The sequence below is a fragment of the Candoia aspera genome, chromosome 4, assembly GCF_035149785.1.
Source record: "Candoia aspera isolate rCanAsp1 chromosome 4, rCanAsp1.hap2, whole genome shotgun sequence".
Taxonomy (NCBI): domain Eukaryota; kingdom Metazoa; phylum Chordata; class Lepidosauria; order Squamata; family Boidae; genus Candoia; species Candoia aspera.
In genome coordinates, this window is record NC_086156.1 from 95,336,545 (window position 1) to 95,362,402 (window position 25,858).

Sequence of the window (25,858 nt, forward strand, 5' to 3'; positions counted from 1 at the left end):
TACAACAGAGATCGCCCAGCTGACAGCAATCACCGGATGAATAGAAACCCGATGATGGGCGATCCCGGAACGCCAGCGGGGCCTCACAACCCCTCACCCACCAGCAGGGCAACGTATTGGACGAAGGGGGGTGACGTGACCGCGAGTGAGGGGGCGCTGACCGGCGCGGGGTATTTAAACCCCGCACCGGCGCGCTCCTGTCACTCTCAGCTTTTTTCTTCCGACGCTGTAACTGCGCTGTGAATAAACCAGAGCCTGATCCATCGAACCAGTGTCTGAGCCTTATTCAGAGGCAGGCAGCGCATGACACCTTGCTTACCAATCCATTTTTCTTATTTCTAGTGAGCTGTGAATCAAAAATTAGGAATTTCTCTTTTGTCTTCTCTTTATATCTTAGTCTATTTTTGTGGGATTGTTCATCTCAAGGTAGTTTCTTCCTCCCTTAGCCTTTCAGACTCACTTGATCTCTAACTCTTTCCCTCATAGGCTACAGCTAGGTGAGATCTCTGTTTTGCCTGGGCCTCCCCTCCCTAAATAAATAGATAAACCAATTTTACTTCTGCTAGAGTCAGAATTGTTTGACTAGATTTAACTAGCATTCCTCAATTCAATGACAGAAACATTTCCTAGAATCTCATTTTTTCTTTGTGCTTGTCAGGATCACTCCCATTTGGATAGAAACTTATCAGTCACTGAATCCAATCCTCTTTTCTTCCCCATCATGGCATCTTAGTGAAGCAGTAAAAAATGATATATTTATTACTTTATTTATTGGGTCAAAAATATTGATGACAGATTTTTTTGAAACACTAAAGAAAGATAATTTTGACAATTTCAGAAGTGCAAGCCGTTCCTACTCCCCCCTATGTAACTGTTTAATTTTAAAAGTTGGGACAAATAAAAACTAATCAGATCTTCCCTGATAGCCTTATCTGTAATAACAACTTAGGGAAATATAGTTTAACAGTCCCTGCCAAAACTAATGCAAATATATATGTGTTAAATAAAGCATTTCTCCCTTAATGTGAAAGGCTCTGAATATTATAAACTCTTAGAAAAAGGGTTTTATTGGGGGGAAAGAGACATTTATCCATGTATATATTCAAGAAATCACAAGAACTGAACTCTATATTTTATATTATTTTATATTCTATTTATCATATTTGTATGGCCACCCATCTCACAAAAATGTAACTCTGGGAGGTATGCAACAGTTAATTAAAAAAACAATAAATACACAAAACCTTCTGTTATTAAAAACTATACAAAGCATAAGAACAGGAGAGAATGATGTTAGCCATAGTAAGGGAACCATCAAAAGATCTCCCCAGTCCCTTGGGACCCCTATGCCTAAAGGCATAGCCTGGTTTTGAGGGACCTGCAGAATAAATACTTCAAATTATGTAAACAATCTCCTCATTAAATTTAACACATTTCTTTTGTTCTGAGTTTCTTGCTTCTGGATGGTTTCTGTTTGTTTTTGTGCTTGTTTAATGTTGACTTATATGTTATGATGTTTTAGAACTGCGGCAAGCTAAAGGTACTGTAAGTGAATATGTAAATAGATAAATAAACACATAAATAAGCAAGCAAGCCAAGGCTATATCCTAAATGGCAAGGGCTTCATGAAATCAAACACTTAATGATGGTACTGTACCAAGAAAAGGCTGTTGTTTGGTGTTTTATCCTCATATGTAGCATTAAACACTGAAGGAGTCACTACAGAATATGCTGAGTAGTACAAACAATATTCTTTACTTAATGGAGATTTGTTCTGAAAATGGAACTATACCTAATCTGTAGAGTCTATTGAACAAGGAGCTTACAAATGCTCTGTGGTTCTACAACATAGCATAAACCACTTGCTTAGACAAGATTATTTCCATTGTTGAAGTAACAGACGAAATGTCCAAGTTGAGTAAAAAGAGGATGGAACTTCATAGAATAATACACACATGCATTTATTACAGCCCTAAGGCCAGATACAATCAAAATATACACTAGTAACAATTCTAATATATACATACATACATACATATATATATATATAGTTTTTTCTGTTTTATACACACACACACACACACACACAAATACAAACAGAAAAAAATAGTATGATATAATCTAAAATTAATTAAGAATAAAAATACTGAAATAAATCAAAATAAAATACTGTGTTAATAAATTCTAAACCTAAGTAATGGTGTGGCATATTGTGCAGATGGTCGCCTAACCCTAACACTAACCCACCTTCCCCAAATGGGATTGAGTGATCTTAATATAATCAACCACACTGGCCCCATTAGGGTGACAGAATGCAAACTCCCCATTTATGTCACCCCTGATGACAGTGCATTAAGTGTAACTAGATCTAAACTGTCCACAAATTGAGCCAAATTAAATCCTGCAATATTGCATTTTTTGTCTTTCGATTGTCTGGCTGATAAATAGCCCACATCAGTTTTAGGGGGAATTGTTGTTTGTTTATTCGTTTAGTTGCTTCCAACTCTTCGTGACTTCATGGACCAGCCCACGCCAGAGCTTCCTGTCGGTCGTCAACACCCCCAGCTCCCCCAGGGATGAGTCCATCACCTCTAGAATATCATCTATCCATCTTGCCCTTGGTCGGCCCCTCTTCCTTTTGCCCTCCACTCTTCCTAGCATCAGCATCTTCTCCTGGGTGTCCTGTCTTCTCATTATGTGGCCAAAGTATTTCAGTTTTGCCTTTAATATCATTCCCTCAAGTGAGCAGTCTGGCTTTATTTCCTGGAGTATGGACTGGTTTGATCTTCTTGCAGTCCAAGGCACTCTCAGAATTTTAGGGGAAATTGGCCACTTAAAATGAGTGTGCAGAGAGGCATCAGATTGGCCAATACATGTGTTAAAATCACCAGTTGTTATTATGATAGAAACTGGGTAGTGACATGATAGTAAATTTACGTAAGTATCAAACTGATCCCACAAATTATTTATTTACCTATGCCCATGAACTGGGGGGAAATATACATTAACAGGTAATACAAAGTAAATTTAAATCTAAGTTGGAGGGCTAGAGCCACATCTGAGCAAGATTCCAGCATAAATACTGGGACATTGAGTTTAACAGAAATCATAGAACTCAGGCCACCAGATGGTTTATCCTTTTTTATATATATACTGGCAATTGCATTCAAACTAAAGGGAATATATCCAGGTATTGCTATATCCTCCATAGCCCATGTTTCTTGAAACAAAAGAATTTTGAAAGAAGAAATATATTCCATAAATGAAACATCTAACATCTTTTCATACAATCATAGAACAGTGGAGTCAGAAGGGAACACTACAATCATCTACTGCAAAACTAGTCTCATGAATATTTTATGCACATAATTAATGTGAAAGCATATTTTGAGATATTTCAGAACTCTTCAATTGCAGAAGATGCATATTTCTATGGCGACCATTTTCCTTTTTATTTTTTATTTATATAGTTCCTGTATGGCCCTCCTCCAAGTATGAATGGTAAAACTGAAATTCCCTTCTACTACCACATGGTTCCAGGGACGCGGTGGCGCTGCGGGTTAAACCGCTGAGCTGTCGATCGGAAGGTCGGCGGTTCGAAACCGCGCGGCGGGGTGAGCTCCCGTTGCTCGTCCCAGCTTCTGCACACCAAGCAGTTCGAAAACATGCAAATGTGAGTAGATTAATTGGTACCGCTTCGGCGGGAAGGTAACGGCGTTCCGTGAGTCATGCTGGCCACATGACCCGGAAGTGTCCTATGGACAATGCCGGCTCCAAGGCTTTGAAACGGAGATGAGCACCGCCCCCTAGAGTCGGACACGACTGGACTTTACGTCAAGGGAAACCTTTACCTTTACCTACCACATGGTTCCAGATGAAGACTTCCATTTCAGGGGGATTCTTCAGCTACTTTTGCATTTCAGGTGGACCTGGGTTGGGATACTTGTGAAAGGAGATGGAGGAGCAAAATTTGAACAACTGATTTTTTCAATGTTTCCTCTCAATGGCATCTGCATTGCCTTCTTAGAGCAGCTCAGGACAATTTAATTCTCAATTTATGTCTGATGGCCTGAAATGGCTTGTGGAGACATTTCATCTTTTTATTAACAGCAAAGCTAATGTTGTAATAATCAATGATAAATATGTTTTACATTTGAGACGGTTGTTATATCTACCAGAAATGGAAATAGTTTCTGTAAAGCCTAACGGTAAGGTGTGGATCATGGCCTCACAAATGGGTCTTGCATCATTCTTTTATCAGAAGAGCTGGGATATCCAAGTCCTTCATGGTGCTCTGGCCTTTGCAGCTTACTCAAATGAAGTTGCAGGATTCCAGCATTTTCTCCAGACACAAAACCATTTCTCATTCTTTCCTCAAGATGGTTTCCTTAAAAATGTGTGGGAGCAGGCATTTGGCTGTGCATTTCCAAACCCATCTGTGAATGAGGAAACAGAAGATGTCTGCACTGGGGAGGAGAAACTGGAGAGCCTTCCTTGGGCTTTTTTTGAAATGATGATGACCAGTCATAGTTACAGTGTATATAATGCTGTGTACACTGTGGCACATGCTTTACATGCCATGCAACTGAGCCAAATAAAACATAGGAGAAAGAGGAATGACAGGAAAGGGAATCTTCAGGATATACATCCATGGCAGGTACCTTTCTGAGCAATTAAAGATGAGACTTCAATTGCAAATCAGAAGGGACAGTGAGCTGTGAATCAAAAAGTAGGGGTTTCTCTTTTGTCTTCTCTGTATATCTTAGTCTATTTTTGTGGGATTGTTCATCTCAAGGTACTTTCGTCCTCCCTTAGTCTTTCAGACTCACTTGATCTCTAACTCTTTCCCTCATAGGCTACAGCTAGGTGAGATCTCTGTTTTGCCTGGGCCTCCCCTCCCTAAATAAATAGATAAACCAATTTTACTTCTGCTAGAGTCAGATTTTTTGACTAGATTTAAGTAGCATTCCTCAATTCAATGTCAGAAACATTTCCTATAATCTCAATTTTTCTTTGTGCTTGTCAGGATCACTCCCATTTGGATAGAAACTTATCAGTCACTGAATCCAATCCTCTTTTCTTCCCCATCATGGCATCTTAGTGAAGCAGTAAACATTGATATATTTATTACTTTATTTATTGGGTCAAAAATATTGATGACAGATTTTTTTGAAACACTAAAGAAAGATAATTTTGACAATTTCAGAAGTGCAAGCCTTTGCTACTTCCCCCTATATAACTGTTTAATTTTAAAAGTTGGGACAAATGTAAAGATCTTCCCTGATAGCCATATCTGTAATAACAACTTAGGGAAATATAGTTTAACAGTCCCTGCCAAAACTAATGCAAATATATATCTGTTAAATAAAGCATATTTCCCTTAATGTGATATGCTCTGAATATAATAAACTCTTAGAAAAAGGGTTTTATTGGAATATATATATATATATATATATATATATATATATATATATATATATAAAGCTATATATATATAGTTATTAAAAGCTAGTAGACTACTGTTGAACCATTTTTCATCTAGGATGCTATGTAAACAAATTACAGATAAAAGTATCTGGAAGGAACACCACAACGTTACAATTAGGAAGACTCTGGCACTTAAGGAAATCATTTTGAACTATACTGTAGTTCTCTACAATAACCATGCCCCTCCTTTTATAAATGTTTGCCTATTTGATTTACATTCAGCTTCACTTCCTTTTGAAAAGAATCTCATTTAACAACAATGTTGGGGATTAAATTTCTTTTGATAGGAATGGAGAACTGGTTACAGGACTGGATATTGAGAACTGGGTAACATTCCCAAACCAATCCTTCCAACAACTGAAAGTTGGGAAGCTGGATCCCTGGGTTGAGGAGAAAATGTTCACCATTCATGAAGAAGCCATCAACTGGCCCAGAACATTCAACCAGGTAGGTTCTGATTTTTTTCCTTCAGTGATGGGAATGGTATCCTAAAGATAACTGTACATCATTTAATAGAGAAAGAATATTATAGATATATTATTTACAAATAAAAATTTGAGCTTTTAGATATGAAACAGGCTATTTAGAATACCCTTCAGAGAACGCTATTTTAGGAATACTGTCTGTTACCCCCAACAGATCCCTGAATTGGCCAACACAGCTTGGTGTGAATCTGCTCCAGGGGCTACTTGGAGTGCCTGATTTTTTTGGAATTGCAGGCTTAGTGGCCTTTCTCTGCATGCAAGCGTTGTGCCTTGCATCAGTCTTACCACAGTCCTTGCTTGCCAATCCATTTTTCTTCAACTGAAGAACTGCATTTGAATTTCTGCCGTCAAATGTTCTCTTCCAGAAAGTGGTGCTGTTGTCCTTTGTTCAGTGAATAGCCAGGCATATCATGTCTGGCCTTTAGCAATTGAGAAAAATCAAACTTTGATCTAGGAATCCTGTTAAAAAGTCACACTTTTGATCCATTATTTTGCATCTGCCAACCTTAAATTGAAGGGTATGCCCCTTCTTCATGAGGGCAGATGTGCTTATCAGGTTCATTCTCACTCCTGGAACATACAAAATGTTAGTTGCAATCATATTTCGCTGTGTGGTTCCACTTACACACCTTAGAAGGTTGCGCCCCTCCCCTTCTACTGGGATTGTACTTCCATCAGCCAAACTGATTTCTTCCTTTGAACTTGGGTTCAATTCAATAAAGAAAGAAGGATCATTAATCATGTGCAAACTGCATCCATTGTCTATATTAAAAGAACAGCAACTTCTTTTAAAGGCTGAAAATGCAACACAAGTTGTTTCTGGAGCCTTTTCCCTGTTGGTTTTCTGATCTGCCTTCCTGGCCCAACATTTTTTCTTTAAGTGCCCACTCTTGCACTTGATGGCTTTCTTTGCCTTGAAGCACTTTTCTGCTTCTGATCTCCATCTTTGCCCTGAGGCTTTAAAAAATAGCTTGCCTCTTCATGGGTCTGTTTTGCATTTTAATAGAAAGTCTGCCTGGAATGCTCAGATTTTAATTGTCGAATTAAAGTTTGAGAGAGGCTGGGTAGAATTTCTGTAACTTGCAGCAAAGCTTGAGAAACTTTGAGGGACAGATCCTAATAAAAATCCAACTTGAATTCTATTATCCAAAATCACATCATTACAAGCAAGCTTGTGCAATAATGACCATACTCTGGAAATATGCTTATCAATATCTCCATCTGGCTGTGGCTTTATGTCGGATAATTCTCTAACCACATTAACAACTTGGTAGTCTCCTCCTTTCCCAAAGAGTTTAAACAATTCCTCCACCATTCCTTTTGTAGTCTCTCTGTGCTGGATCTGCACCAACATGGATTCATCGAAGGAATTCATAATTAGTCCTTGCAGTTTGAGGTTATTGGCTGCCCAGTTTGCATATTTTTCTGTATCTAGGGGGGGGGGACTAGGGGGAATCTTCCTTTAAAATATTATACAGATTCAGAATCTTTGCCTGCTTCTCCACCCATATTCGCCAGGGACAAAACTCTCCTGGTTTGAGTATAAAATCACTGAATTGGAAGGCATTACACTGGCCATCTTGTATAAGCAAAAGGATTTAAAAATTACTTTAAAAAAGTTTTTCATTTTATGCTTAAGGCAATTTCTTTTGTGTAAGATAACCCCTCAGTAGCTAGATTGAGTATTTGCTCAAAAACAAAAATGTTCATGCAAACAAAACAACCCCCCCCCCCAAAATCTCTTTCTAAAATAGTCTGGGCCCATAACCTGATGAATCCAATTTAGTGGCCTGCTAAATGGATCAGAGCTTGTAACACAGCTGAGAAGCTGCCCCAGAAAAAGAGAATTATCTTAGATAGCTTCATTGAGCATGCCAGGGAAATACAGCTTATGGATCTTACACACTCAGCACCCCAAGCATGAAGAATTACACACTTAGACATATTAGGTGAAGAAGAAAAAAAAAATCTTACTGATTTTATTGTTCCTTGTTCTGTGACATCCATCTTGATGGAAACAATGAAGATCCTTTCTTCTTCTTTTCTTTCTAAATTTTTAATTTTGCACTAAACTCTCAGCCCTAAAGTGACCATGAGCTGGGTGGAAGAAAGGGGAATTCCAAGCCCACCACATGGTGCCCAGAATGGAGGACAGCCTCACACATCCATGTACTTGCTTCTGGTGGAGAAGAAGGAAGAAGGGAAAGGAAGTAAGAGTGGCAACAAACAGCTTCCTCAGAGTTGCATTGTGGGCAAACTCAATTTACATGATAATTCACATGCAAATGAGGCATGCTGAATTTGCCAGAACTTCGAACATTACTATAACAAGGAAAACATCCATTCTTCAATAGCTTTGATGATGATGTTGATGAGAAAAATCAACTCCTTAATATTAACATCATTGATTTCCTGAGTATCAATCTATTATGATTTTTCAGCTTTTTTTTTCAAATATCTGATTGAATGCTAATTTTTTTCTTCTTATTTCACTTGTTGGGCAGACCCTACCTCTTTCGGTGTGTACTGAGAGCTGCCTCCCTGGTTACTTCAGGAGAAAGCAGGAGGGACAATCTGTTTGCTGCTATGATTGTCTTTGATGTCCCAAAAGGAAAATTTCAAGCCAGAAGGGTAAGAATTATCATGATCAGGTTTACTTGATTATTGATCTATTTAAACTTTAGTATATCTCTTTCTATATATTAAAAAAAAAGATATTGATGTAGTTTACAGAATAATTCAAGCAATTAATAGATTTCATCAAAAGATAATACTTGGTGGCTCAAAATAATATTAAATAAAAACAACATAAATAAAGCAAACCAACTCCATACAACACCACATATTCCAAGCACAGAGATGCAAAATCATGTAGACTTGCTCTGCTATTAAATTAGGTAGCTATCCTAGCCCAAAGAATGGTTGAAGAGATCTTAGAAAAGGAACAAAATCAAACAGAAAGGAATTAAGGCCAAAAAAACCCATTATATTTATTTTTAGAGATATTATCTTCAGTGATACTGTCCAGAGAATCATAGAGCAAATTGAACCCCATAAAGCATGACACAAAAATAGAACAAAATAAAAAAATAGACAAAATAAGGCACACAGTAATAATGGGGAAAAAAGGGTCGCTGAAGAAAAAAATGGCATTCTAAACTCTGATTGCTAAGTAATAAATGCAGCAGAAAGAAGTGAGATGGATAGTAGTAGCCTAGGATACCAAAGTACATAACAATACAATGACCACAGAAAACAACCATAAAAATATTATATGCTTACATTCCAGATATGCATGATTGTTCTGCATGCCCAGAAGAGCAGCATCCGAGCAAGGACCAAGATTCATGTCTTCCCAAGAAAATATCTTTCTTATCCTAAGAAGAACCAATGGGAATAAGTCTAGTCATTCTGGCACTTTTTTTTTTCTCTCTGCACAGTTGTGGTGCTGGCAACATTTGTGAAGTACCACTGTACTCCCATTGTCAAGGCCAATAACCAAAATCTCACCTACATCCTACTCCTCTCCCTCCTCCTCTGCTTCCTTTGCTCGCTGCAGTTCCTCGTTGCACCTGGCAATATCATATGTCTCCTCCAACAAATCAGTTTTGGCATCATCTTCTCTGTGGCTGTGTCTTCTGTGCTGGCAAAAACCATCACTGTGGTTCTGGCTTTCATGGCCACCAAGCCAGGATCCAAGATGAGGAAATGGCTGGGAAGAGGACTGGCCATCTCCATTGTTCTTTCTTGTTCCCTGATTGAAGCAGGCATCTGCACAGTGTGGGTCTTCACATTTCCTCCTTTCCCTGATGTTGACACCCATTCAGAAATTGAGGACATCGTCCTACAGTGCAATGAAGGCTCATCTACCATGTTCTACTGTGTCCTGGGCTACATGGGCTTTCTGGCAGCTGCCAGTTTCACTGTAGCTTTTCTCTCCAGGAACCTCCCAAGCAGTTTCAATGAGGCCAAATGTCTCACGTTCAGCATGCTGATTTTCTGCAGTGTGTGGCTCTCCTTTGTGCCATCCTACCTGAGCACCAAAGGGAAATACATGGTGGCTGTGGAGGTTTTCTCCATTTTGGCCTCTAGTGCTGGATTGCTAGGCTGCATATATTTCCCCAAATGTTATATAATCCTCTTTAGGCCAGATCTCAACAATAGAGAACAACTCATTAAGAGAAAACATTAGTAATAAACATTCAAAACTCCTCTTTTCAGTATTTCCCTTTTTTAGTAATGTTTCTTTGAAATCTCCATTGTTGTCATCATTTATATTTATATCTCCTGAATTATTTTGTGAGGTGATAGATGAATGACCCCTATATTAAAATTTGAATTATCCTATCCTGGAATATATGCACTAGGAGTCTCTGAATCAGCCATCATTCAGTTTGCTTTGAAAAGAGTGCAATTCTATTTATTTTCCAAGATGCGCTTTGAGGGCAATCCAATTTGATTCAAACTGTTTATTAATTCAATTAAAAAATAACAGCCTTTAATAGGGAAGCATCAAAATACATAATCTGATTTTACAGGTTGACTTTTAGAGTGAGAACACTTCCTTCCTTCCTTCCTTCCTTCCTTCCTTCCTTCCTTCCTTCCTTCCTTCCTTCCTTCCTTCTCTTCACCACTTACTCTTCTTACAAGTGAAGTTCCAATGTCCCAAATTCCATGGCTTTTACTAAATGGTCACAGATGCTGAAATTTTAAGAAACAATATTTGCTAAAATATTTGTCACCACTGTCTGTATCAGTAGCATCTATTTTGTCCGATATGTACCTATTATTATTATTATTATTATTATTATTATTATTAATTAAATTTATATCACTGCCCATCTCCCACAATGAGGGACTCTGGGTGGTTTACAATAAAATAACACTAAAAACATGACCACTTATATTGCCATTAAAATATAAATAAAAATGAATGTAAAATCCAAGTGGAGATTGAATACAATCACAAAGAGGTGCTATGGCACCAGCCATCCCCAGGTGGAGCTATCACCCTCCCAAGTGAGGCAGCAGAACCAGGTCTTCAGTTTCTTCAGGATGTCCGATAGTCAGGAAACCCGTCTCAACTCCGGGGGCAAGATATTCAAAAGGGCAGGCATCACTGCAGAGAAGGCTCACCTCCTGGACCCTGCTAGATGAAATTCCTTTACTGATAGGGTCCGTAGGATGCCCTCCCTGCCTGACTGTGTAGGCAGATCAATGTTATTGCTGGTAAGTAATTTCTTTATAATAGGGGCTCTGTACAAGCCAGGACTTCTGCCTCTCTGGACAGTAAGGCATGATTTGGGATGCAGAAGTGGGTGGGAAAAGGGCTGGCAACCCACATTGTTCTTTTCTGCTCCCTTATACAAGTAGCCATTTATATTTTGTGGCTGTCCATTTCTCCCCCTTTTCCAGATGTGGACATGCTTTCAGAAATGGATGAAATTGTACTGATATGCAATGAAGTTTCATCTATTATGCTTTACTATATCATGGGCTTTCTGGCATTGGCTAGTTTTATCAAGCCTTTCCTAGCCAGAGATACTACTAGCACTTTAAAGTGTCTAAGTTGATCACCATTGGTATAGTGCTTTTTGCAGTGTTTGGCTATACTTTGTTTCATCTTACCTGAGCACTAAGGGAAAATACCTGGTGGCCATGGAGATCTTCTCCATACTAGCTTGCAGGGCTGGATTGTTGGTTTGCATATTTTTACCAAAATTCTATATCATTATTCTGAGTCTTGAGCTAAGCAAAAGAGTCAAGCCAATGAGAAGAAAAGACTAAAAGAAACAAACAGTAATGAATTATCCTTTTTCTATTTTCCCACTGTTCAAAATGTGCCTTTTCAATTTAAGATTTAAAATAAAATATTTGACAGTTCTCTGCATGGGTTCTTTGAGGTAATCCTTAAAAGGAAATATTTAGATTAATTTTGCTTTCTTTTCTCTTCTCTTCTCTTCTCTTCTCTTCTCTTCTCTTCTCTTCTCTTCTCTTCTCTTCTCTTCTTTTCTTTTCTTTTCTTTTCTTTCCTGTCCTTTCCTTTCCTTTCCTTTCCTTTCCTTTCCTTTCCTTTCCCTTTTATTTTTTTGTCCTTTTTTTTCTTTTTGGTCAGGAGGTTGCCCTTGAGTCACTGTTCACTCCTGGTGACTGCCTGGCTAGTCTAGAATGTATAGGAAGTTACTTTTAATCCAAGTGCCTCCTCGACTACTGCAGCTCACCTCTGTGTAATATGAAAAAAGCAGGAATTAGAGATTCAGGAGCTTAATGACCAAGATGCAGTACAAGACATTTTGAGAGTGAAGATTTTAAAAAAGCTTCAGAGATGGACTCTCATGAGAAAACTTCAATATGCATAACTCTTGTGTCCATGCTTCCTCTTCCTCCTCCTCCTCCTCCTTTCAGCAACATATATGAAAATAATGTCAATAGTAGCTTCAGAGTTCATTTTCATTGCAATAGATCCTTGAAATATTTCCCTGCATCTAGTTTCAGGCAAAGATGATAGGGAGCGAGTATTAAAGAGACCGAGCAAGCGATTTGGCAGGGAGGCAGGTAGGCAGCATGGTGTAGCTCATTTGGAAGATACGACACCAAGGATTTCCAAAACTGAGTGGTGAGATAGGAGAGGCAGAAAAGGCTTTCAGAGGGAGGCACCAAAGTCAGAGTACTATCTGGGAGACAAGACACATCCCTTCATGCTTTGCTCTGCAGCATAGCTGACATCCTACAGTGACACCCCCCCACCCCAAATGTATTCCACTGTCTGAAATGGATGACTTGTTGTCAAACACACCTTCACACACAAGGGGGGCATCAGCGTTGACCCTCCACATGCATGGCCTTTCCTCTGAAACTGTCCTGACAACATTTTGAGTGGACAGTCGCCTTTGGAAATTCTCGCTTCATACTCAGCATATACATGTCCTTGCAGATGAAACCACATTTACCAGCACCCCCATTCCTTGAAAAGTTTTTTTTTTTTTTTTAATTTTGCTTTCTTCCACATTTTATAGATTTCTTTCACACTGGATCCTTTAAAATTGACAAATCTTTTGTTGTTAGATTGACCTGCTAGCACAGATGTATATGCCCAGGTAAAAAAACAGATTCCTCATATACCACAGAGAAATTGAAATCTAAAGAGAGTTCTTCCCACCATCATTAATTATAAAAAAATACTGTGATTAATTCTGCCTGTTGTTAAAGCCTCTCTGGCATACTTATACCCGATAAGGACGAGACCTTAGGAAGAATACAAAACTTTCCTGGTTCTCCTCATGTATAGCTCAAGTCTGAGATCAGATGAAGTCCTGTCAAGATTATTCCTCACAATTTGTGCTCAGGATTTCAGAATAATTCTGACTACTGTGAAGTTGAGATGGTACTGCAGATCAAGCTAGTACAGTGTTGGAGAATCTAAACTTTCATCAGATAAACTCTACTATAGAGGTAGATTTGTCACAATGACCTTGATTGTTTTACTCCTGCTTTTATCTCACATAGTTGGGGAATGTGACATAAGAAACTGCATTATTGGTAACCCTCTCCCTATTCCTCACAACTATTTCCAATCCGGTGATCTCATCATTGGTGACATTATGTCTCTTGTGTTCATGCCTACAGAAATAGGTAACTTCTTTGAAGATCCCCATCTTTCTTCTATTGGTGAAGCCGTGTAAGTATCTCCAGCCCCACTGCATGGAGTACAGGATTCCAGTTTATATTTGGGATAATCCTACACATAGCAACATTAGTTATAATGACAAAGGTAGTTTCCTGTTCAACTGCTTCAGCTCTGATAAATTTCTTTGTAGTTCTGAAGGGAATAACAATTTAATTTACTTCACTTTACTAATTGAAGATGAAGAGATCCTGACAGTATGTCACAGAAATGCTACTGTTGAACCAACATTGTTCAGCATGATAAAAAAGAAAAAAAGCATCTCAACGCAATGCATGTTTGTAGAAGAATATTTCTAGGATGTACTGAAATTTTATGTATATTTTTATAGCCGTAAGAAATATTTTCTTTTTACAATGCTTCATTTACATATAACATTGATATATTTTTCCTTAATAAATGAAGTAATGCATTCTTCTATGAATAAGTTAGCTCATTAATAAAATACGGTACTGTATCCATGTTATGATTGTTCAGATTAGAAGGTCATCTTTAAATCTTTCTTAAAACTGAACAGCATTTTAACAAATTGAGTTATTTGTATTTTTAGTTAAAATCCTTTACAGGTTAAATCATATGTCACAGTTGCTTCATTCCCACAAGCATAAGATGTGAGGTTATATCAATTCAATAAATAAATAATAAGTCACCCTATAGTTGGATTGATAACTGGAAAATAGAGGGAGAAAACGTAGAGGCAGTTAAAGACTTTGTATTTCTAGGTGCAAAGATTACTGCAGATGCTGACTGAAGTCAGGAAATCAGAAGATGTTTAATTCTTGGGAGGAGAGCAATCAGAAATCTCGATAAAATAGTTAATAGCAGAGACATCACAGTGACAACAAAGGTCAACATAGTTAAAGCAATGGTATTCCCAGTAGTAACATATGGCTGTGAGAGCTGGACCATAAGGAAGGCTGAGAGAAGGAAGATCGATGCTTTGGAACTGTGCTGTTTTTGGTTTTTTTTCACTTTCTTCCACATTCTATAGATTTCTTTCACACTGGCTCCTTCAAATTTGACATATCCTTTGTTGTTCTATTAACCTGCTAGCAGAGATGTGTATGTCCAGGTAAGAAAACAGATTCCTCACATACCACAGAGGAATTGAAATCTAAAGAGAGTTCTTCTCACCATCGATAATTATTAAAAATACTGTGATTAATTCTGCCTGTTGTTAAGCCTCTCTGGCAAACTTATACACAATAAGGACGAGACCTTAGGAAGAATATAAATCTTTCCTGGTTCTCCTCATGTATAGCTCAAGTCTTAGATCAGATGAAGTCCCGTCCATGTATTCCTGATAATTTTTATTCAAGGTTTTGTAGTAATTCTGAGTAGTGTGATGGTGTTATGGTACTGCAGATCAGGCTACTTTAGTTTTGGAGACTCATAACCTTCATCAGACAAGCTCTCCTATAGTTGTACATTTGTCACAATGACCTTGATTGTTTTACTCCTGCTTTTGTCTCACATAGTTTGGAAATGTGACATGAAAAACTGCATTATTGGTGACCCTCTCCCTATTCCTCACAACTATTTCCAACCGGGTGAGCTCGTCATTGGTGGCATTACCTCTCTTATGTTCATGCCTACAGAAATAGATAGCTTCTCTGAAGATCCCCATCTTTCTTTTATTGGTGAAGCTGTGTAAGTATCCCAGCCCCACTGCATGGAGTACAGGATTCCAGATTATATTTGGGATAACCCTACACAAAGCAACATTAGTTATAGTGACAAAGGAATTTTCCAGTTCAAATATTTTAGCTCTGATTAATTTCTCTGAAGTTCTCAAGGGAATAACAGTTTAATTTACTTCAGTTTACTAATTGAAGATGATGAGATCCTGACAGTATGTCACAGAAATGCTACTATTGAACCAAGATTTTTCAGCATGATAGAAAAGAAAAAAGGATCTCAAGAAAATCCATGTTTGTAGAGGAATATTTGCAAGATGCACTGAAACTTTAGTGTATTTTTCAGTCCCTATTTTGCTTTTAACCTTGATGTATTTTCCCTTAATAAATTCACTAGCCCATTCTTCTTATGACTAGGTAAGCCTAGTAATAACATACAGCACTGTTACTACGTTATGATTGTTCAGATTAGAAGGTCATCTTTAAATTGTTGTTAAAACTGAAGAGCATTTTAACAGATTGAGATATTTGTATTTTCAAATCCTTTACAAGTTTAATAATATGCCACCATTGGTTCATTCTCACAAGGACAAGATGGGTGGCTATATAAATTTAATACGTAAATAGATGATAACCCTATAGTTGAAGAAACAAGAACTAATGTTTACGTATATACAGATGTTGATTAATCCAACAGTAAGGCTGTTCTTTATGTAAAAGTATTTTTTCTTTGCTTCTTCCCTCTGAAAGTCTGACACCACCTTCAATCTGGTGGCATCCAAATGCTGAAACAGGAGGGGATAACGTGGCCCAATCAATTCTCACCACCAGCTGAAACGCTGATCTGTCTTCAGCTGTTACAATCCCTGCAATCACAAAAACCTTTGCCATATAGCCAGAAAATCAGCTAAGCAAATAAAAAAGGACAACTGAGCCATCTAAGTTTGCTGCCTCATGTTCATTCAGACAGGCATATAATTTTTACCAATTCAGTTTCATTAATGCCAGGCTTTATATTTCATCCAGTAGATGTATTACAGTTAAAAATTAAATATACATATACTTATACATACACATACACACACTGTGTGTGTGTGTGTTTGTGTGTATACACAAACACACACATTCTATCTATCTATCTATCATCTATCTATCATCTATCTATCTATCTATCTATCTATCTATCTATCTATCTATCTATCTATCTATCTATCTATCTATCTCAACATGAAACCATGAAACCTACATGAAAAACTAACAGACTATTCTACTGAGAACTAATTCTGGGTCACTCCATAATAACATGAATTGAATTTTTTATATTGAAATAGTAAGATGGATGGAAAATGGCATTTTAAAAACATCTCTTAATGGACCATAGATTTGTTGCAATCTTTTCTGTTAGGTATAGCATGTTCCTTTTAACACCTACAATTGTTATTGCAGAGTCCAGACTAAGTTTTATCAGCATATTTTGGCTTTGATATTTGCTGTGAAGGAGGTCAATGAAAACCCTCAGATCTTGCCCAATGTCACCTTGGGCTTCAATATCTTTGACAGCTATGATAGAAGAAGGACTTATCATGCCACAATGGAACTTTTTTCTCCTCCAAAGAGAATGACCCCCAATTATAAATGTGGCATTCAGAACAACCTGGTCTCCATCATTGGTGCTCTTTATTCTGAAACCTCCACTGATATGGCAGATATCTTGAGAATCCACAAACTTCCACAGGTAGGATGTGTGGTCAGCCAGAAGATCTTGTGAAGTCATCCAGGTTTTTCTGAAGTTTTTACATCTGTGTGAGTTGGAAACCTGCTAGTGTGTGCTTGAGAGATACTTAGTTTAAAATAATTAACAAAGCATATAAAGGAAGCCAAAGTATTAAAGCTTGTGGCAATGTGGATAATGTGAATTTGGTTTTACTGGCTGATTGTAAGGCTCTTACAAAAGAATCATAATGTTAAGAAGAGTGCACGTATGAAATTAGAAAAAAAGGGCAGTTGCTTAGTAGATAGATATTGCATGGCAAGCCAAAATTATTTTGAAATGGTACAATGTACAATGTATTGAATTAACAAGAGGCAATTATAAATCACCTTCAAAACAAGATGATTTTCAAATAAGAAGATGTGTAAAGTCATTTTCTGGCACAGTAAGCTTTTGCATGTAAGAGTTTTTACTTTCCTTTCTCCATGTTAGGTGATATCAATAACTGTACTTGAAGAAGATTTTCAGCTGAAAGCAAGTTAAATTCTAATCAATCAGTCAATAAAACCAGACCTGTATTTCTAGAAACTCCCAGAAAACATTATTCTGAGAATGCCAATACACCCAATTTGAGATGCAAGCATGTCACTGAAATGAAGTATTATCAGTAGCATATCATGAAAGTACCAGAAATCTCTCCTTTGATGAATAGAAAAAAAATATTTTTACTCTTATAAGGCTGCTCAAGTAAGTTCTGACACAAAGTGAATTTTGCTAGGTGCTTGAGGATGTCCTCCCAGATTAGAGTTTTGGTGCAACTGCTAGTACAGCAAATATTTCCTCATTTCTTTCCCTTCTCTAAGCTCCTACTGATTTTCTTATTCCTGTAGTTTATATATGGGTCACATCCAGAGTTCCAGGATGAAAGTGAATCCTTTTCCTTCTACCACATGGTCCCAGATGAACATATTCAGTACCAAGGACTTCTTCAGCTGCTTGTGCGCTTCATGTGGACCTGGGTTGGGATCCTTGTGAGGAAAGATGATGACGGGAGATTTGCAAGGATGGCATCTTCAACTTTTCCTCTTCATGGCATTTGCATTGACTTTTTAAAAATAATCAAGCCATGTTACATTAATAGTTTATTTAAGGATCTGGAGTGGCTAGTAGAAACATTTTATCTCTCTATGAACAGCAAAGCCAATGCAGTAATTGTCTATGAAAAAACTCTTCTACATCTGAGGTTGTTGTTGTATCTTCCTCGAATGGAACTAATGTCTGTGGAGCCCAAAGGTAAAGTGTGGGTCATTCCCACCCTAATGGAACTTGCATCAGTGTTTTACCAAAGGAGCTGGGATATTCAAGACATCCACGGTGCCCTGTCCTTTGCAGTTTACTCCAATGAAGTCCCAGGATTTCAGCAATTTGTTCAGGCAAGGGACCATTTCTTATCAAAAGAAGATGGCTTCATCAAAGATGTATGGGCACATGCATTTGACTGTGCATTTCCCAGTCCCTTGGCGAATGAGAAAGATAGTGGCATCTGCACTATGAGGGAGAAACTGGAGAACCTCCCTGGGGCTTTTTTTGAAATGAGCATGACTGGGTATAGTTACAATATCTACAATGCAGTGTACATTGTAGCTCATGCTTTACATGCCATGCACATGGAACAAAAACACAATGGAATGCCACATGCAGGGAAATTGCATATTCAGGAGCAACAGCCTTGGCAGGTACCGGACATTTATGCCTTTTTCTCTCTCTACATACAAACCTACATGCATACACAATCTACTCTTTTAAGATAAATCCCAATAATCAAAAGAAATGAAGGGATGAGATATGACAAAAAGGAGGTAGATAGGTAAATCTAGTTTTCACCAACTATACCATTCCATAACTTTCTATCCTTCAAACCATCCTAGCTTCCACCCATGCCCATGCACTGCTTCATGAATTGCTTCATGAAAAGTTGTTGTTCTTCAACTCTCCATAGGGCTCTCTTTTTAAGGATCTCATCAAGTCGCTCCATGAATTTCTCAATCTTCCCCTTCTTCTCATTTCATTGGCTCCTCCTTAATAAATACGTTCCGTCATTCAATTCTCATTTATTCTCAATCTGTCAGATTATCTCTATTTTCCTTTTTGGTCCTGGTATTTAATCCATGTTCAGTCAGCACCCTTCATTCTTGACTCTGTCTCATCTTTCAGTATGCACACCCAACACTACTTTCAATGGAGCAAGTAAGGATGCTCTTATAGACAGACATTTTTATTTCTTTCAGTAAATATTCAGAGTACATATTATGTACTAGTTTCCTAGAACATTGTAATATCTTATTTTTTAATCTAAGTCTCATATTTGGTACACATTTTACTAAATTCATCTAGCTGTCCTGAGGAAATAAGCCATAATTCCAGCTAGTATAAAGCCGCTAAGTCAGGATTTAAACAATCTTTCAGTGAAGATAGGTTCACAGATTGAGATCCTGACAGATTCAGCAACTACTTTCTACTCAGGAGGGATGGATACATTTTGGGCTACTCCTGATATGGAACATCTCACTTCATTCCCCTACAATAGTGATAAAAAAATAGCTTAGTGGAGAAGATCAGTGGCACTTTGGATGTCATGATAAAAAGGGGAAATGCAACAACTGGGACTTGATGGTGCCACAGCCTTTATTTGCATATGGGATTTTCCTCTTTTAGACTTCTGCAGGAGGGAGATGTCAAAGGGATGCTGGAGCTGATGCATTGGGAGAGGGAAGTCCCAGTCAGTTAAATCAGAACTCAGACTTTCAATACAAAAGCAAACCAGTTTAATCCTATTCACTTACATGTAGCTTTATTTCTGAAAAGGCAGGTAAAGATTCAAATATATGTGTTGAATTTAAAAATATATATATATTTTTTTAAATAACTCATTAACACCCTCATACATTTTAGAAAACAAGTGCAATCCTACATACTCTGGATTCAACTTTGTTGGTTTTTCTTCACATTTTGAAATAATATTGACATTTGATAGTAATATCTGCTAGATGAGAAATGTGTCTCCTCACATAGATAGCAAACTTATACTCTTTTTTTTCAGCTGATCAACTCAGTTGGTTTTATACTTGGGGTTTATAGTTGGAGAACATGTTTTTAATCATTAGAACATTGTGAACCATGTTGAAATAATTGTTATCATTTTAAATTAAAATGGCATATAAAGAAGGTGTTGCTTTATGGGACAATGAGGAGCATGGAGCTTTGTCTGCAAGTACTGGAGTCATACAATGGGTCTGAAGGGATGAACCAAATTCTGAGAGCAAGTCGAGCATCTGCACACAATGCTGCAGCAGCTGATGTGAAAATAGTGTATTTATTACTGATTCTGTTTTCTTACCAACATTTGTGTATGCATTTTTACTCAGCTTCACCGGTTTCTGAAAAGGATCTCATTTAATAACAGTGCTGGGGATAGGATTCTGTTTGATCAGAGGAGGGAATTGATAGTTGGATTTGATATTATAAACTGGGTCACATTCCCAAACCAATCCTTCCATCGAGTGAAAGTTGGGAAGCTGGATCCCTGGGTTGAAGAGAAAAAGTTCACCGTCCATGAGGAAGCCATCACCTGGCCCAGAACTTTCAACCAAGTAGGGTCTGCATTTTTTGCTTGAATGAAAGGGAAGATATCCCAAAAAATAACTCTTTATCATTTAAGATAGGAAGAATATTATAGCCATACTTTTTTCCCAAATAAAAGTATGAGCTTTAGTTATGACACAGGCTATTTGCCATACCCTTCAGAGAGGGGTATTTTATGAATAGAGCATGCTGATATTCAGAAAAAGGTTAAAAATCATAGAATTGTTGTTGATTTGTCTGACAAACAGTGAACATTTAGAAGAACAAAATATAATCAGAATTTAAAAAGGAGTGGACAGGCTGCTAAAACTAGTTTGTCTGGATTCAATGTCAAGTGTGCATGATGAAGTCTCTAGTAATTTTATATCACTGGTAGATATTTTAGTTTTGTATTCTGATAGTAATGAACATGGCAAACTGCTTTTATTAGATGTAGGGGAAAAATATAAATTAAGATGTTTAAACAAGTCATGCTAATATAAAGGATTACTAATACGCTAAATAAATTATATTGTTCTGATCATCCTGAACCAGTAATTAAAAATGAGATTATTTCTTCTTTAAAGAAGATATATGGAACCGTAGGATCCTACAGGAATGCCTGCAGGAGTTGTGATTCCATTCTTTGGCGGTGGGGAGGAGAGATGAACCCAGTGGCTGCTCCCATAAGGGTGCCACTATTTCACTTCTACATAAAGTTGGATTGAAGTATCATCATATCATACAGGTCTGTGATCATATCATACAGGTGATCAGAAGCCTTCTTCTCTGACTGTTTCTCAGGAAGGCCAGATCTTCCTGAAATAATATTCTCTCCACTAATAATAATGCCTTCTAACAACTTCATGTTTTAATCTGGCAGGAGATGAGAGTCCAGACCTGAATGGCCAAGAGGGAGGTGTTCCTCTTGAAAAGGCGCCCATCCAGGTTTTGGGTTTGGCATTCATTGTGAAACTATGGCAGGGAAGGAAGAGCCTGTAATGTGGGAGACTCTGTTTGAGACCAGAGGCGCTGTTCCACATGGAATTGGGTGTGAGGTCTTGTCTCTGAAGTTGGGCTCACAGGAAAGACTGCCAGGGCACTTTCTTTCAAGTGTGTTATCTCTTTTGAGGATGCCCTCTTTTAGCTCTATCATATTCACCTCATTACAACCCTCTTGTAAATGCATTTGTTATATCCAGGAGCACTGCACTAGATTCTTGATTTTAAAATAAGCCTGAAAAGTATGTTGATTTCTCTTTAATTTTATGTTAAAAGTCTTTATTATCCATAGCGAGAGTTTAACTAATTGCAAAAAATAACTTAGTTATGAGTCCAACTGAATTAACTTCAGCATGGTCTGAGCCTGAAATATTTCCCAGTTTAGAAGAAGCAAAGTTTCTTTTTCAATTAGTGGAACAGGAAAAAAAGCCATTATTAAATAGTTTTGACAATGATGTTGTTGAGAAAAAATAAGTCCTTGCAATTTGCATCCTTGATTTGGTGAATATTAATCAGTTATGATATTTTGTAGCTCTTAATTTCAGACACCTGATTGAATGCAAACATTTTCCTTCTTATTTTACTTCTTGGGCAGACTGTACCTCTTTCGGTGTGTACTGAGAGCTGCCTCCCAGGTACTTTCAAAAGAAAGCAGGAGGGGAAGCCGTTTTGCTGCTATGATTGCTTTCCATGTCCCAGAGAGAAAATTTCAAGCCAGAAGGGTAAGAGGCATCATGAACAGAGTTCATCTTATGGTGGTAAAAACACACCAGGATTTAGCCTGGATAACACAGTACATATTCTTGTAGGACACACTTACTTGTTTATTGACCTATTTAGACTTTAGCATACCTTTTTCTCTATATTAAAAAAGAACTTCTTGTGGTTTGAAAAATAACTCAAGCAGTTAATAGATTTGATCAAAATAACACAAACACTTTTCATTTCTCTTTCACTCCTTTCTTTAACTCTGCATCAAAATGTCCACTATAAACTCTGTTGTATTTGTGAATATGAATAGCCATTTAATTTTATCCTAGGAATTATTTTCTTTTCTTTCTTTTCTTTTATTAGATAAACTTATATGGCCACCTGTCTTATACAAGATAATACTTGGTGGCTCAAAATAATATTAAATAAAAACAAGAAATAAAGCAAAACAAACCCCATGAGAACACTCCGTATTCCAAGCAAAGTGATCCAACATCATATAGACTCCCTCTGCTTTTACATTAGCTGGCTCACTTCTATCTTAGCCCAATGCCTGGTTGAAGGAAAGGAACAAAATCAAACAGAAATGAATTGATACTAACACAGTCCACTATATTTATTTTTAGTGATATCATTTTCAATAATTTATTTATTTATTTAATTTGTCCCCACCCATCTTCTCCCATCAGGGGACTCTGGGTGGTTCACAATCGATTAAAACAACAACCATAAAATTCACATATAAAAATACAATAATAAATAATATAAATAATGATAAAAATAAAAAATAAAAAGTCCAAGTGGCGAAGTAGCTAAAAGGTAATAACCAACACCTTGAATTGGACCTGGAAGCAAACTGGTACCCAGTGCAGCTCACAAAGCAGCGGTGTTACATATGCCCTTCTGGGGGCACCACAAACAGCTTGTGGGCTACATTCTGGACCAGCTGAAGCTTCCGGATACTTTTCAAGGGTAGCCCCATGTAGAGCACATTGCAATAATCTATATGAGAGATAACAAGGGTATGAGTGACTGTTTGAAGGGCCTCCCAATCCAGGAAGGGGTATAACTGGTGCACAGCACATAGCTGCACAAAGGCTCTCCTGGCCACCTGTTCTTCGAGCAGGAGCTGTGAGTCCAGGAGGACCCCCAAGTTACGCACTGGGTCTGTCTGGGGCAGTGCAACCCCATCCAGAACCAAAGATGTTAATGTCCCAGATACGGAAGAACCATTAACCCACAGCCACTCGGTCTTACCAGGATTTAGTTGAAAGCCTGTTGTTCCCCATCCAGGCCCCCACAGCCCCCAGACACTCAGAGAGTGTAGTTACAGCATCACTTACTTCACCCAGGATGGAGATATACAATTGAGTATCATCAGCATACTGATGATACCTCATCCCATGGTGATGGATGTTCTCGCCCAGCGGTTTCACGTAGATGTTAAAAAGGACAGGGGAGAGTACTGATCCCTGCGGCACCCCACAAAGAAGGTGCCGTGGGGCCAATCTCTCCTCCCCTATCAACACTGACTGGGACTGGCCCTGGAGGAAGGAGGTGAACCAGTGTAGAACTATGCCACCCATCGCCAACTCTCTGAGCCGCCCAAAAAGGATACCATTGTCGATGGTATCGAAAGCCACTGAGAGAACAAGGAGAGCTAGGATGGATGCACTCCCTCCATCCCGCTCCCGCCAGAGATCATCCATAAGCACGACCAATGCCGTTTCTGTCCCATAACTGGGTCTGAAACCTGACTGAAAGGGGTCTAGATAACCTGCTTCCTCCAGGACCCTCTGGAGCTGCAAAGCCACCACTTTCTCCACCACCTTCCAAAAAAGGGAAGGTGGGAGACTGGATGAAAATTGTCCAGAACAGTAGGGTCCAGCTATGGCTTCCTGAGGAGCGGGTGCACCAATGCCTCTTTAAAGGCAGTCAGGAACACCCCCTCTCCCAAGGATGTATTAACCACTGCATGGACCCAACAACATGTCACCTCCTGGGCTGCTTTTACTAGCCAGTAGGGGCACGAGTCTAGATGACATGTGATGGCATTTACAGTCCATAGGATCCTGTCCACTTCCTCAGGTCCAAGAGGATCAAACTCCTCCAAGATAACTGGGTAAGCCTGTTCCCCTATTATCTCTCCAGACCAAGCCTCACACCTTGAGTCTAACTTGGAGCAAATCTGAGCAATTTTGTCTTGCAGATGCTCAGCAAATTTCTCTTCACAGCCCTGTAGATGGGTCACTGAGCCCACCTTCCCCAAAAGGAATTGGGCAGCATTCTGCAGACGCAATAAGAGTGGAGAAATATTGACGTTTCGCCCCTTTTATCGCCACAAGGTAGGCCTTAATAATAGTGTCTAGAGAATCCTATAGCAAATTGTACCCCATAAAACATGACACAAAAATAGAACAAAATAAATAAATAGACAAAATGTACAAACAAAACAAACAAACAAATCTTTATTACAGTTGCAGACCGGGATAAGGAGGTTGGGGCACATTCAGTTAGAAGGATAGAAGGTACAATAAATCTAATTTAAGAATCTAAAACACAAATGTACATTAACATCTGATATAAAAAGCTAAGACACAGAAATAAAAAATACATTAAAATCTAAAAGTTAAAACACAGAAGTGTAAAGGAAAAGGGAAAAGGGAAAAAAGAAAATCTGGAGGGAGGGGTGGAAGCATTAGATGGGTATAGGGGCGCATAAAGGTTAGTGTATCTGTAAATGCAGTAGTCTATTATAATACAATAAATGCTAGATTATGGCACTGGTCATCATCTAGCTAATTTTAAGTGCTGCTGCACAGAACCTGACAATATTGTATATTGTAGCAGGGTTGGCATCTGTCATGCGCTGCCTACCTCCGAATAACACACAGACACTGATTCCATTGAAGCAGGCTCTGGTTCATTCGTAGTGTAGATACAGTGGTAGAAAAAAGCTGAGAGTGACAGTAGCGCGCCGGTGCGGGGTTTAAATACCCCACGCCAGTCAGCGCCCCCTCACTCGAGGTTACGTCACCCCCCCTTTGTCCAACATGCTGTCTTGCCGGTAGGTGAGGGGTTGCGAGGCCCCGCTGGTGCTCCGGGATCGCCCATCATCGGTTTCCCTATTCCTGCGGTGATTGCTGTCAGCTGGGCGATCTCCGTTGCGCTAGCGCTAACAGTTTGGGTGTGCCTTGCGATCCGTTTAGTCATTGTATCTTGTTCTTTCATCTTAGTGAGTTGATGGCTGCTTATCTTGAGCCCCTTCCCCTGTTTCCTTGTTATTGTCATGTGTGCCATTGCGCTGATGTCTTCAGCTCAACGGCACTCATGACATACTGCCCCCTGTCCGAATAGTGCCCCCCCCCCCCAGCTTTCCGGTTTTTTACCAGGAGAGCTGTCAAAATGTTTTTTTTTTTTTTTAATTTCCCGCCGGAGTGTTTTCGCCCCTCCCTTTGTTCCGCCCTCTACCACGTGTCCCTCTAGGGTGTGTTCTCAGTGCGCATGCCCCGGTCACACC

General features: G+C 38.6%; 1 protein-coding gene across 1 annotated transcript in view; it reads left to right on the top strand.

Moving 5' to 3' along the window:
* Positions 1-4,222: 4,222 nt before the first annotated feature.
* The window catches only part of LOC134496719 (vomeronasal type-2 receptor 26-like), a 33,492-nt gene continuing 11,856 nt past the window's right edge, over positions 4,223-25,858 (top strand). The window contains exons 1-10 of the mRNA XM_063302427.1: positions 4,223-4,657; positions 4,856-4,866; positions 5,775-5,934; positions 12,088-12,142; positions 13,479-13,604; positions 15,135-15,306; positions 16,740-17,028; positions 17,895-18,740; positions 20,430-20,654; positions 22,223-22,349. Coding sequence (XP_063158497.1) covers positions 4,223-4,657; positions 4,856-4,866; positions 5,775-5,934; positions 12,088-12,142; positions 13,479-13,604; positions 15,135-15,306; positions 16,740-17,028; positions 17,895-18,740; positions 20,430-20,654; positions 22,223-22,349 — 2,446 coding nt within the window. The remainder of the gene's footprint in view (positions 4,658-4,855; positions 4,867-5,774; positions 5,935-12,087; positions 12,143-13,478; positions 13,605-15,134; positions 15,307-16,739; positions 17,029-17,894; positions 18,741-20,429; positions 20,655-22,222; positions 22,350-25,858) is intronic.